Source organism: Microtus ochrogaster, linkage group LG4, assembly GCF_000317375.1.
Source record: "Microtus ochrogaster isolate Prairie Vole_2 linkage group LG4, MicOch1.0, whole genome shotgun sequence".
NCBI classification, from domain to species: domain Eukaryota; kingdom Metazoa; phylum Chordata; class Mammalia; order Rodentia; family Cricetidae; genus Microtus; species Microtus ochrogaster.
In genome coordinates, this window is record NC_022030.1 from 37,153,999 (window position 1) to 37,168,958 (window position 14,960).

The 14,960-nt window shown below is 42.1% G+C and overlaps 1 protein-coding gene across 1 annotated transcript in view; it reads left to right on the forward strand.

Moving 5' to 3' along the window:
• The first annotated feature begins 1,223 nt into the window (after positions 1-1,223).
• The window catches only part of Bard1 (BRCA1 associated RING domain 1), a 75,208-nt gene continuing 61,471 nt past the window's right edge, over positions 1,224-14,960 (forward strand). The window contains exons 1-2 of the mRNA XM_005361417.3: positions 1,224-1,418; positions 13,483-13,539. Of these exons, the coding sequence (XP_005361474.1) occupies positions 1,279-1,418; positions 13,483-13,539 (197 nt within the window). The 5' untranslated portion in view covers positions 1,224-1,278. The remainder of the gene's footprint in view (positions 1,419-13,482; positions 13,540-14,960) is intronic.

Sequence of the window (14,960 nt, forward strand, 5' to 3'; positions counted from 1 at the left end):
GGCATTGCCTGCAAATGCCATCCTATTAGTGGGTAGGGCTTCAACTCATGTACTCGGGGTAGACACAGTGATTTAGTTCCATGTTGTACCCTCTGAGGTTTTATAATCAAGTGAAGTACTTACAAGCGTCCTGGCTCATACAGTTCACAAATTCAAATCTTGAGCCTGACTTAGAGCAGGCACTGTATTAAAGGAACAGGCCAGATGTAGTGGATCGCTGGCCCTTTGGGATCTGGAGGCAGAGGAAGAAGCATGCTCATATAAATGCAAGTGACACAAAGTGTAATCTTGAAAGGACCTGGGAGAATCTAAATGGAGGATCAGGAAAACCTTTCAAGGACTGATGTTTGAGTCAGGATCTGAAGGAGCCGTAGTAAGAGGAATTCCAGGTTCCAAAGTGAATCTTAGTGTACAAAAAGGCAGCAAGAAAGAGACTTTTGATGAGTCGTCGAAGAGAAGCTTCATGGAAAAATGACATGTTCCTCTGGTTGGCATAGGCCACCTGATCAGAAAACAAGGAAATACCTTTAGAGTTTTATTTTTATTTTTGGATTTTCGAGACAGTTTCTCTGTGTAGCCCTGGTTGTCCTTGAACTCAGAGAAATGCCTGCCTCTGCCTCCGTAGGGCTAAGATTAAAGGCGCGTTACCTACTGACCTTTAGAGTTTAAGGTAGTGGCAAGATGAATTCTGTGTTTGGCAAGGAGGAAAAGAAAACTTTCTTATGCAGAATGGTACTACTTTTATTGTCATGGGAAAAGCTTTTCCAAGTTCAACAGTAACGAAAACTCCGTTTTTTGCTGACAGCTTCAGTAACGAGTTTCTGACGCTACAGGGTAGGTGCACAAGCCCTGCTCCGGAAAGACACCCATGGGGGGCTGCCCCCCCTTACGTTGAGGGCGTGGCCTTGAAGCCGCGCCCCTCTGTTTCGAGCGCAGAAAGTTCCACACGTCCCGCCTCCCGGGGTTTGAGGTCGTGACCTCTACCCACGCCCCCTCCACCAGGCACCCAGAGACCGGGCACACAACTCCGGGGGGCGGGGCCTCAAGCCTCGCCCCTCCGCTTCCGGAACTTTGCCCGCGTCTCTGAAGCTCCGCCCCAGCCCCTGAGGGCGTGGCCTCAAGCCGCGCCCCTCCGTCTCGGGGAGTTTTTGCGCGCGCGTTTCCTCCGCGCTGCCCCAGGCGTTCCAGCGGCTTGGGGGCTCCGCGCGACTGCGGGGTCCGGCGGTGCCAGCGCTGAGCGGCTCCCGAGCAGGACCTGACCTCCCGCCCTCCGAGGCGATGCCGCGTAGGCCGCCGACCGTCCACTCGGGGAACAAGCCTTCTCCCGCGCTCGCCATGGAGCCTGCTGACGACGGGCCCTGGGCCTACAGCCGCGCGGCGCTCGCCCGCCTGGAGAGGCTGCTGCGCTGCTCCCGCTGGTAAGGACCGACCTGGGCACCCGGTGTCGCCTGCCTCTCCGTGGCCCTTTCCTGTCCTTTCCGAGGGGCTTTCCGGTCACTCGCCGCAAACTGGGTTCAAACGGCACTTTTCGAATTTTCGCGGGAGAACAGCCGTGGGGGCGTGGCCTACGACGCTCAGGTCGCTGGCCCCTCCCCGAAAGTGACGCTCGAGCTGGGTGGGGCTAAGGCTTTGGGTCAGTGGCTCGGTGTTTTGGGAAGGTGGGCTCCCTGACCGACCATTTCCGAGTAGAGGCCTCTGCGTGTGGGAGAGCGGGCGGCCGGGATGGTGACCTGGCTAGAGCTAGTTTGACGGCGGCAGTGCGGCGGGCATCGCAGTTTTTCCTGAGTTGGAGGATTAAGGAAGTGTACCACTCTTGCTTCTCCAACACGCCCACGCTCTATCAAGGATTTTATTCGGTCCAAAACACCTTCTTGAGTGGTACTTCCTTAACTGTAGCTTTTTGTTGAATACGACCCCGGAAGTGCCCCTCTCTTCCCATTTTTCTCTTTGGAAGTACTGAATGTTGAACCTTCAGCCTCTAGTACTGAATTACTGCAGTGTTAAACAGCAACTGTTTCTTTAAAGTCAGACTTAATTGATACCGAATTTTGCACTTAACATTATTATTATTTCCAAAATGTTACTTTTCGGAAGGATGACAATACACTCCTTAGGAAACTGGCAGTTTTGTTAACATGAAGACATTCTGAGCTGTGATTTTTTTTTTTTTTCCTGAAGCATACGGGTTATCCGTCTGGGCATAGACATTATCTGAAACTGTACTTCTAGTCACAATAGCAGAAGTCCATGTTGGCTCATACCTTAAATAGTCGAACCAAAGGCAGACACTTAGATGGAAACAGCATTTCACTTAGAATGTATCAGACCACTTAAGCTCAGGTTCCAGCCACATCTTTGATCTTTTCTATACCTCAGTGATACTGATTTGTTCATCCATGTATTAATAATGAACATTTATTGAACACTTAAGGCATACCCGTATGGTTTCTGAGTAAGAAGTCATTAGTAAGCAAAGCAGACAAAAACCCCAGTGTTTCTGTCACTCCGCCTCAGGGTTTCCAAACCTTCTATTTGGGAGAGGAAAAAAGAAAACTAAATGTAATTATACATGTAAATCGCTTTCCTGTGGTGATTATCGTAAATGGTAAAAAAGGTGATGAACCATTTCCATATACTAGGTAAAGTGTACCCAGTCTATAGATTATCCTAAAATTAAGCAGTTTCCCTGTTTAGCACCTGCCATCTATTTCTTTACTATCTAAATTAAGCAAGCTTACTGTAAGAGTCAAGAGCCTGAAGATAGACAGCAGTAGTTAGGCCAGACTTAAATATCTTCCATCCAATTGGCCAGAGAATACTGGACTTCTGCTCCCCCCTTTTTATTACGATTAGTGTATGAACCTAGTATGTGGTAGATGAGCTAAATTTAACTATTAGAGGATCTAATTTTTTTCCTCTGCAGTGTCAGCAAATATTACTTAGGTTGCGGCCCCAAAGAGTCCATTTTCTTTGTTTAAGAAGGTGGCTTGTGCCTTCATCTAAGCTCTCTGGAGGCAGTCAGTTACAATCAGATGACTCTTCTACATACACTTCCAGGCCAGCCAGGGCTACATAATCAGACCCCGTCTCAAAACCAAATCAAAACAAAAATATAAAAATGTTTTTCTTTGAAGGTGTAGAAAAGCAGGCTGCCGGGAAGATACTCTATGCCCTTGCCACCCTACATTCAGCCCTCTGCTGCTGTCACCTCCTTAGCACTAGGATTATGGATTTACGCTGCCATGCCCAGCGTCACACTCAGTTTTAACAAAGGAAACTTATGTTTAAAGACGCTTTGGGCATACAGGTTTATGGTGCAGAGGAAATGACCTATATCACATTGGGTGGGAGTGCTTTTTTTTTTTCCATTTTGCTGTCTCTCAAGCTCTTTGCCCCCTCCCCCCTTGCTCCCGCCCCTCTTGCTAGAAAAGAGCAACCTAGGTTGGGCTGCGGCTTGCTTTGGTTCAACATCATCCAGAGTGTCATGTTATTTGAAATTGTGTATGTCCTTTTACAGAGCTTCAGAGTCCCCCCCAGTAGGCTGGTGATGATTACCCCGATTACCTCACACTCGGCTTGCAGCTGTCATCTATCTGGTGCTCCCAGCTGTCACCTGTCTTGTGTAGCACATTGGATCTGTTTTGTAGCCAGCAAGACTTGCTCTTGCAGTGGATTGCTACATTACAGGGCATCCTTTCCTGACCTTTAACGTGATTCTGGCTTCAAGGTGAAGCTGGTGAAAGTAAAATGTTCAAGAGGTCAGATATGACATTTGTTTTAGGGCCAAGCCTCACGACCAAACAGAAGCTACATAAACATCGGGAAAAGGAGGCCGGAAGACTTTGTTGTTAGAGGCTGCCAGAAAGGAGAGTTCCAGGGTGTTCTGAGGGAAGCAGGAAATGCATATAGGAACTGCCTTGTCAAAGCTCCAGGTGTCCTTCCTGTGGTGCTCTTTGTGAATTAAAATTAATTAGGTACTTCCTGGCATATTTTTGGGGTGGGGAGAGTTGGGCTTTTTATGCCAATTGTATTTTGAGCATTTATGTCACTTTAGAGATTAAAAAGTAATAACTTTGACGATAGTTGGTTTTCTTTTTTCAAGTTATTTCTTATTTAAAAGACAAAAATTTCATTTTACATGTAAGTATATATACATATGTGTGCGCACACACATGTGTCTTTTGAGACATTCTCACTCTGTGGTTCTTGGTACTCACTGTACCCAGGGTGCCCTCAGACACATAGTGATCCTTTGACTCAGTCACCTGAATTTAGATGTGAACTTGGCTTTCTTTTATGTCTTTTTTGAGGGGGAAGGTTGAAGTACAGGATCATGTTATGTAGTCCATGGGGACTTTAAACTTGGGGATCTTACCGCCACAGTCATGAGAGTTCTGGGATCACAGCACTATTCATGGATTCTAGGGACAGGGCGGGTTGTTGAATGGTTAAAGTGTTTGCTGTACAGGCATGAGGACCTGAATGCAGATCCCACCTCACATAAAGTGAGGTTGGCTCTGCACATCTATAACCCCAGTGTGGGGGCGGAGTGGAGGCAGACCATCTGGCTGAAATGGTTATCTCCAGCCTAAGTAAGATTGTCTCAAAAAAGTAGTGAAATGATTGAGGATGATATCCTACCATTAGCGCTGGTCTCTGTATGTGCCTACACATGCATATGCCACACATGTATACTCCGTGATTTTAGGTATACATACAAATTAGAAGACATTATTGGATAGACACCCATCATCCCAGTCCGCCCAGGTTTTTCAGATCTTGGGTCAGTGTTATTATTCTTTGTTTACTTCATTGTTTACCTAATCTTATAAGATTGCCTGTTTTATACTAAATGGCATATAAATATTCCTAAAATAAAGCTTAGATTTCTTCTGCAGTACTGAACTTTTGCCTTTCTTTAGGAGTTTTGAGTCTTCAGAGTGATTCTTACAGGCCAGTGAGCCTTAAGTAGGATGATTGCTCCCTCTGGATAGCTGTGGCACTGGTTGGTTATTTATTAGAACAAGAAATCACCAAAGCATAGTAGCAGCAATGCATTTTCTACCCTTAAGGCATATGTGCTCAATTTTAAGGAGTGTGAGGGATACACAGTTCAGGGTAAGTGATGATGAAGGCCGGAGAGATGTAGAGGAGGGAACTTTGCTTAGGTCCTTATTTTGGAGGAAAGCCACATGGGCTTTACAGTTGTACCTTTGAGATGTGGGTAGATTTTTATTAATAGAACTGTTGGCCACAGTGGTGGAGATGGTGGGATATTAGCAAATGATTTGTGTGCTAAGAATGGTAGGATACATGAGAGTGGGTGAGATGATCTGGGAGTTAAGGTCACTTAGATCTCGAGGGATAAGAGCCTAACAACAAAGTGTCCCTTTAGTTTGCATAATTAATGTTCCAGTTTGCTTCCCTGTTGTTGTGATTAACACCATGACCAAAAACAATTTGGGGAGAAAAGGATTTATTTCAGATTATATTTCTAGGTAAGGATCCCTCTCTAAGGGAGACCAGGGCAGGAAACTCAAGACAGGAAATTAGAAGTGGGAACTGAAGCAGAAACTATGGAATACTGCCTGCTCTGTAACTAGAACTTAGCTGACTTATCTAGCCCAGGCCCAACTGCCTAGGGAGGGTGCTGCCCACAGTGACCTGGGATTTCCCTGTCACTTGTCAATCAACACAATAGCCAATCTGATAAAAGGTGGTTTTTCAATTGAAGCTCCCTTGACTGTATCTAATTGACAATTAAAAAAACAAAATCAAACCAAAAGTGAGCTAGCACAGTTCACTTCCTAAGGAAAGCTATTCATATGGGCTCCTAGAATTCTGTTGTCCTTAGCTATCAAATGATGAATGTAAATGAATTGACTTTTAAAGCTGTCTCCAATTTACAGATTTCATAATTGTCAGTATTGTTTAAAGCTTTTATAAAAATTAACATATGTAAAGAGGGACACAGATAGTGTCCAGTTTGCATCATATCCTCCAGTTTAGCATTTATTCATGGAATTTATTTATGTATTATTTTACTTACTTGATGTCTGCCTACTTCAGTTATGGTATAGTGCTCATAAAGATAGGTTCATGTTTTTAGTCACAGTGCCAGATATAATGTTTCTTAATGTTAAAATAATGAATGAAGAAAACTAGGTCAACTAGGTCCCAATTTCAAAGTGGTGATACCAAGATGACCTACTAAATTCACCAAGAGCACGAGAGAATCCTCCATTGGTTTCTAGTGTTAATTACCAATACTGAACAGTGGTTAAGGTACATGTAGATCAGTCTGACTTCTGAGATTCAGAATTAAAACTACTGTATATGCAGTCCCCTTATGGATGAGGGCCCAGCTGGTGTTATAGAGGGGTTATCAGACACAGGGGACACCTTTTATTTTACTTAATTTTAAAACAGAGTCTCATTGTGTTGCTCAAGTTGGTCTCAGACTCACAGATTCTCACTCCTCAGCCTCCCTTGTTGTGGGACTGCCAGTGCATGCCACTGAGAGCAGCTGGACGCCCTTTCTTAGCGAAGATATTACTGGTAAGCAGGTCTGGGCTCAGAGGACACATTGGAGAGTGACAATGGATACATGCAAGAGTTACTTCCATGTGATTGAAGTCTATTTCTAGAGATGAGAAGGGAAGAGAGGAAGGTCTAGCTGTGAGCCTTGAAATCCAGCATTCGAGTGTCAGATGAAAGCGATGAGGCTTCCAAAACCTCAGAGAAACCCTGTCTCGAAAAACCAAAAAAAAAAAAAAAAAAAAAAAAAATAATAAAGAGCCAGAGCAGCAGTTGCTTAGATGTTTTACTTTGGAGGGAAGGGAAGAGAAGACAGACACAGGTCTACCTGATGGTCGCTGGGGCTTGTGTATAGCAGCTTCTTTTAGGATAGGATCTACTATAATTAGTCATTACTGAAATTCTCTTGTGCATTTACTTTTGTTATAATTGCCTCACTCATTCAACATTTGCTGACACTAACAATTAAATACAAATTTTAAGTTTTCAAGCGTGATTTGTCTGAATCTGACATATATAATCGTCACAAAGAGACTCTGGCCAGGGAAGCAGATCAGTGCCTTGCTCAGCCAACATTATAGAAGCTTCCTTTCTGCAGCAGATGTGAACACATAGAGACCCACAACCAGACAATATGCAGAGAGTAAACATCTTGCCTCGGCCCAAAATAAAATGTCTCCATCAAATTCCTCCCCTCAGGGTTGAGGGAACCCTGTGGAAGAGGAGGTAGAAAGAATGTAAGAGTCAGGGGGATGTAGGACACCAAGAAAACATGGTCCTCTGAATCAGCATGAGCAAAGCTCATAAGAATTCAGAGACTGCAGTAGCATTTATAAGGCCTGCATACACTATGTAGAAAGTTAGAGAAGTGTGAGTATAGTTGAGAGATGTAAAGCTGAGTTTTACAAAGGTATGGAGAATTGAAAGCTCTCCTTATGAAGTAAGTGTCTTCTGCATTTTCCTCCTTCCTAGTGTACTCATAGGACATGGGTAAAGGTAGAGTGTGGAATTTTTGCCCGGTCTTCCATTTGCTTCATTCACTAAGGGTTATTGAGATCCATGCTAGGTGGTAGGTAGAAGGGATTGGGGAACTTAAAAAAACAAAAAAACAAACAAACAAAAAAGGTCTCATGTGAAAGGCTATAGTGAATTTGGAAATAAGGAAATGAAAATCTGGCAGTTAAAATAAAAGTGTTTTCAACATTCAATTCCAGAGCCCCAGTTAGATGCCACTGCTGCTCTTTGGAACTTCAGAACATTTTTTTTATCTCCCTTAAGTCTTATATTCATTTGTTTGTATAATACCCCAGTAGATTCTAGACCTTTAGGAAGGAATCAACAGAGTCAATTGAGTGTTTTTCACATGCCTGGTAATTCTCTGCTTGTTTTTTTACTGTCATTTTTCTTATGTTCCTGTATAGTGTTTGAATAGTATGTTGACAGTGTCAGATCTTCATATTTGTTGTATAGAAGAAGTGCATTCTAGACTTGGAGAAGAGCTTAGGCAAAGTTGGGGGCTAGAGCTGGATATAGAATATGGGGGAATTGTCACAGACATTGGGCCAATCATGGCAGAGCTTCTGCTGGGAGCAACAAGAAGGGTCATACTACATAATTCCAAAGGGCACTGTCATGGTAAAATTGTATTTAAAATGATACTCCTGAAGGAATGATAAGGTGGAACCTTGTCTGGTAACTCAAGATCATCAGTGCTTGCGTATCCTTTAAGAGATTTTCTATGTGTGCCTTCAAATGAGACGATACTGTACATGAAGTAATAGCTTAGTCATTACCTTACTGCAAAAGGTTTAAGTTGCTTATTGTCTTTTGTAGTAACACGCAGTACTGGAGTGAGTATTTTTACCATGTTTTTAAAGCTTATGCATGAACATAAAAGCTTGCAGTGAATATGTTCTTTATCTCTCACCTTTCCTGAGGTCTATAATTTGGATTCAATTTATTTTTTACCTCTAGGTTTCCCAATAACATTTATATTCCCCTTTCTAGGTTGTTTTCTAGCTTAGATACTATTTCTTTTCTTCTAACTTTTAAAGCTGAATTTTCTTATTCTGTATTAACCTTGCACTGTAGAGGGTGACTAGGTATAGCATTCAAAGTCCAAAGTAATTTCCCATTATTAATTAAGTCTTCACTCCCCTAGTCTTTCAAATCTCTTACAACCTTTGAAAAGTCCTATGTGCTGATTTCTTTTTAAACAGTATGTATGGCATTTTAATTGGATTTCTTTTTCATATTTTGAAATTTTTAAATAGTTTCATCCTGAGGCCTTTAAGGTAGCAAAGATGTTTTACTTTTTCAATGTTCATCTTTAGTTTTGAGGATTTCATACATATATACAATGAAATCATAGTTATCTCCTATTTTCCCCTCCAGTTCTTCCTACACTCTCCCAACCTATCCTGCTTCCAACATCATCTCTTTAGATTTTTTTCTTTCAGCCTATTAATTTCCATTAGTGCTGCCCTTATATGCATGAGTGTGGGGCTATCCACTGGAGCATGGGAAACCTACCAGTGGCCACACCCTCAACTGATTCTCCTCTCCCTTGGCAAGTCTCTGTATCTCGTTAGTAAGGCTCTATTGTTTCTTTATCTCTGAAAGCTTACCTATATAATATTTGATGTTTTTAAGTTTCATTATTTACAAGTATCATTTTCAACAGAAATTCCTGCAGCTTTAATAATTGAGTTAAAGTTGGATATATTTAAGATTTTTGGTTAGTATCTCTTAGTTGTAAGGTAAAATTCTTTCATTCTTGGTATCTTCTTAACCAAAGGTTTGACTTTGACATAGTTGAACTCTACTTCTGCAGTGTCTGCCTTATATCCTCCCTTGATGTTGGCCTTGCCGTCTTTCCATTTGGCCATCACATTTCCCGTACTGTTCTTTTCCCCAGAACCCATACAGAACTCACTCACATTTCCCATATCTTGTCTCATCTGTTAAAAGCCTCATAGTGGTCTATCCTACTAATTAGAATAGTTCTACTGGTCTATTCATATATATGCCACTGCTAATTACATGATAATATACCATTGCTAGGGTAAAGGTAAAAACTATAGAAAAGGTTCAGAGTTACTTTAGGAAGGAAATAGGAGGCTTAGAAACAGAATGCAGACATTGAGTTTAATAGTACCAGAGAAAGCCAGGAGTATGTGGACTGATTGCATGGTGGAGATCTGCTGACATGGAGGGTAGGAAGTGAAACAGCCAAGGCCATGCTAAAGTAGGCAGGGAGAGGTGCTGTAAGAAAATGAAGACTCAGTGGAAGGAGAGGCTTCAGGAAGAGGTTAGTGTAACTTCACAGGGAAGTCAAGGAGGAGAAAGAACCCAAGGCTAAAATGGTTAGGATGGACTCACTGCTAGAGCATTTAGTTCAGTTGGGGGACATGGTAGAATGGGTGGTGGGGACCAAATACAGAGATTTTTAGGTTGAAGGGGAGGTTACCTGTCTTAAGTTTTCTATTGCTGTGAAGAGACATCATGACCACCACTACTCTTATAAAGGAAAACATTTAGTCGGGGTGGCTTATAGTTTCAGAGGTTTAGCCCATTATCGTCATGGCAGGACAAGGCAGTGTGCAGGCATACTTGCTGCTGGAGAAGGAATTGAGAGTTCTACATCTTGATCTGTAGGTAGTAGGATGTGAACTGTGTTACTGGGTGTAGCTTGAGCATAGGAGACCTCAAAACCTACCCCCACAGTGACACACTTTCTTCAACAAGGTCATATCTACTCCTACAAAGCCACACCTTCTAATAGTGCCACTTCCTATGGGGACCATTTTCTTTAAAACCATCACATTGCCTGTGTATGCTTACATGTGAGTGAAAGAAAGGTGATTGATTCTAACAGTGATGGCCACAACCTTCAAACAGGGAAGGTATTGCAGGAATGAAGAGTACCTGAGGAAGAGTTTCTCCTCTGAGAGGAGAGGAGCAGGTGAGGTTATGGGACAGGTAGCAGGGGTCCAGATGGTCACAGGTTCACACTGTGTGAGGTACTTAGGAGCTATGGTAGCTTTGAATAACCATGTAGTCATTGCTTAGCTTTTTACTTAGTGATCATCTCATCATTGTCAAGGTACAAAGGTAAAGAAATACTGCTTTTTAAAAACATAGTTTTTTTCTTTTATTTCTCTCCCTTATTTTGGATAGAGTCTCATTTTTTAGGCCAAGAAGCCAGGGAACTCGTTATGTAGTGTAAACTGTCCTTAAACCTAGGATCCTCCTACATCTGCTTTCTGAGTGTAGGAGAATTAGGTGTTAACTACCTCATCAACCACCCTTCTATTTTTTTTTTTCTTTTGATTTTGAATCAGGGTTTCTCTGTGTTTCTTTAGCTGCCATGGAACTCCCTCTGTAGACCAGGCTGGCCTCAACTCACAGAGATGTGTTTGCCTCTACCTCCTGAGTACTGGGATTAAAAGCGTGTGCCACCACCCTGGGCTTCCTTCTGATATCCAGAGCCTGAAAGGCAAGGAACACTGAGGGCTGTCTAGCATTATGAACTTACATTCACAAGTCAGTAGTAAAAGTGGCTCTGAGTAGTTAAACCTTGCGGTCTGGGCTGAATACAGAATCCAGTGAACCACAAGGATGGTCAGTATTCACTGTAGAGAGCAGTTGGCTTTGCTTAGGATACACAGATACAAGATACACAGACAAGGAGTTCCATGTTGTAGGGGGGGAAACAAGTAGAATTTAGCCCTTAATTATGAAAGAGTTGGTTAGGTTTCATAATTCATATAATAAAACTTATAGGAGCCACACAAATACTGGTTATAATCATTGTATTGTTAGAGTTGCCAAACTCTTATTTTGTCAGCTTTCTGTAGTGTGATGAAAAAATGAGGTTTTGTGAGTTTTTGAGAGTAATAGTTTTATTTTATTTTATTTTTTTTTTTTGCACACACACGAACTAGATTTTATTTTATTTTATTTTTTTAAGGCCTTACATTTTATTTATTTATTTATTTATTTATTTATTTATTTTTAAATTTATTTATTTATTGAGGATTTCTGCCTCCTCCCCGCCACCACCTCCCATTTCCCTCCCCCTCCCCTGATTAAGTCCCTCTCCCTCATCAGCTTGAAGAGCCATCAGGGTTCCCTGACCTGTGGGAAGTCCAAGGACCACCCACCTCCATCCAGGTCTAGTAAGGTGAGCATCCAAACTGCCTAGGCTCCCCCAAAGCCAGCACGTGCAGTAGGATCAAAAACCCATTGCCATTGTTCTTGAGTTCTCAGTAGTCCTCATTGTCCGCTATGTTCAGCAAGTCCGGTTTTATCCCATGCTTTTTCAGACTCAGGCCAGCTGGCCTTGGTGAATTCCCAAAAGAACATCCCCATTGTCTCAGAGTGTGGGATGTACTCACTCATATTTGGTTTCTAGCCATAATTAAAGGACAGTGAGCTTATAATTCGCAATCCTAGAGAAGCAAATAAGAAGGTGAATCCAAAAACAAACATATAGGCATCCCCCTGAATATTAACCTTCATCAGGCGATGAAAGGAGACAGAAACAGAGACCCAAATTGGAGCACCGGACAGAAATCTCAAGGTCCAAATCAGGAGCAGAAGGAGGGGGAGCATGAGCAAGGAACTCAGGACCGCGAGGGGGTACACCCACATTCTAAGTAATAGTTTTATAATGTCAGCAAGCAGCATTTTTAGTAACTTGAGAGTATTGGGGCTGTGTACTTTCTTCTTAGCCCCTTCCCAAAAGCTCCATTTCACCTTAGTGTTCATATCTATTAAATGTGCAATGTGAAATGTTTGATGTTTCCAGAAATGCAGAGAACTGTGTTTTACTGATAGGTGATTTGTGTTTAGAGGTAACTGGATAATGGTGTAAACACCTAAAGGTCTTGGCGTTGGTATAATAAGCCAAGTGCAGGAAGTGGTCATCCTTTAAGGGCTTTACTTGTGTGCTGTGCTCTTGATGTATTTATTACCCCGCTGAGTGTCAGGGCTTCGCGTCTGTGTATTAGGAAGAGCCTGTCCTTTCCTATGACTTCAGAGGCAGCAGGAATTCTGATGGACCACACTAGGGAGGTTTTGCTTCTGCCTCTCTTCTCTCAATGTATTGAATCTCCTGAAGACTGCCAGCTCGCTTTGTGTCTGGAATTGTTTAAACAATCAACTAGCTGTGAACTGAAAGAATGATCATATTTGGTCAAAATTTCTATAAAAGTAGATGACTCCTTAATAGCAGACTATTAGGTTTTTGTTTGTTTGTTGTTTTTAAATGGAAAGCACTGCATTATTATGGTCAAGGTGTTCCAATGTCCTAGTTTTCTGGGACAGTTAGTTCTAGGTTTTATCCCTATCCAGTTAAGAACCCCTCTCCACTCTGAGAAATGTCTCATTGGATGGCAGGCCCCATTTTAGGATTATAGGTTTCACTTCAAGGTAGTCAGGGAAGATGTACCTTAGCTGTTGAAAGAAGAAGTTGGGAGGTGCTTCAACACTGGTCCCTTTTCCTAACCTCTCAACAGATACATTATAAAAAGTACTAAAATTAGGTGGGCGGTGGTGGCATATGCCTTTAATTCCAGGACTCAGGGGCAGAGGCAGGCGGATCTCTGTGATTTCGAGGCCAGCCTAGTGTACAAGAGCTAGTTTGCAGAATAGGCTCCAAAGCTACGGAGAAACCGTGTCTCAAACAAAACAAAACAAAACAACACAAAACAAAAAACAAACAAAAAGTACTAAAATTCATCATGATAATTGCTATTTGAGTACAAGAAGTATGTCCATGTGGTATTTAGCCAGCAGAATTAAAGCCTTTGCAATAAATGTTTCCTTAATATTTTCTGCTTTAATGAAGAGAGAAAGAAGATTGTGTTAGGTCTTAGGTGTGTAACTTATTGGGCAGGAAATGCTTATGTAACAGTGATCTATCTTCCTTTCTTCATTCAGCGCTAATATTCTGAAGGAACCCGTGTGCTTAGGAGGATGTGAGCACATTTTCTGTAGGTAAGTAGTTAGAGCCTGATGTGCCCTGGTGGAATCATTTTTGTTTTGTTGTTTTGGTTTTTCGAGACAGGGTTTCTCTGTAGTTTTGGAGCCTGTCCTGGAACTAGCTCTTGTAGACCAGGCTGGCCTCGAACTCACAGAGATCCGCCTGCCTCTGCCTCCTGAGGAGTGCTGGGATTAAAGGCCTGTGCCATCACCACCCTGCTGCAATGATGGAATTATGATGCCTGTCTTGATGTGCACTTTGATGTAATTGTGATGTCTCTATGTTATCTTTAGAACTGTTTTATTTATAACTAAGAAATAAAGCTCAGAGGGGCGTGTCCAGAGTTCCAGAGGAAGTAGCTCTGCTAAAGTTTTGGAAATGCATCAATGCCTTCGATGTAATTCTAAAATTCTGATATGTACTTGAATATTCCAGTTTTGAATGACTGAGACAATAGTCTTTCAAAATTTATTGAAGTCTAGTTCTTAAATTTCCAAGGTCAGGTGATTTAAAACAGTAAACATTTATTGTTGTAGATCAGAAAGTCAAGTTCTGATATATGTTGGTAGAATTTGTTCCCTCTGAAGGCTGCGCGGGAGACTGTTTTTGCCGGGTTTCTTGTGGGTTGTTAATGAGGTTTTCCCTTGCTGTGACAGAATAGCTGACTTCAGCAGTTGACTGGTGTCTATTGGTCAGCCTCTTATGTCACCGTGCCATAAGTTATCTGAGGAAAGGTTTCTTTGAGCTAGGGTCTCAGGGTTCAGGTACAGTGCTTAGTGCTCGGCTTTGTTGAATTTGGTGCTTAAACACCAGTTTTGCTTCTTGGGGTTAGTATAATAAGCCAAGTGCTGGGTATGTTTATCCTTCAAAGGTTTTGTGAGGAAAAACCTCGTGAAAAAGAGCAGCATGGTGGTAGGAGCATATGGAGGTAGATGGTCTGTCATGGTGGCCAGGAAACAGGAAGGATTGAGGATTTAACACTAGGTGTAATCTGCAGTGACGTCTATAGTGATATTTTGTTAAAGTTTCATCTACCTCCCCAAATAGTGCTACATGGTTGGGGACCAAGCATTCAACTGTGAGTCTGTCAGAGGAGCTTGTTATGTGTAAGTCATAGTCTCTAAGCACACATTGGAGATTCACACATACATAACAGGGGAGAATATTTATATTGGTTAGACGTTTCTGGTCCATAGTCCTTTATATTGAGACTATTTGTTCACATCTCTATAGCTTTACCCTTAGCAGCCATAGACTTGTTTGCTGGGAAAAATTAGACAGATTGTCATGCTAAATAATGTCTCATCATAGTAAAGCGATCAGACTTTACATATATGTGCATACCCTATTCTCCAAGCACACTGCTTTACCATACTATGGGAAACAACTGCTATTTTCTTTCTGTTTATATGCTCTAGTGTTTGGAGTTCAGATT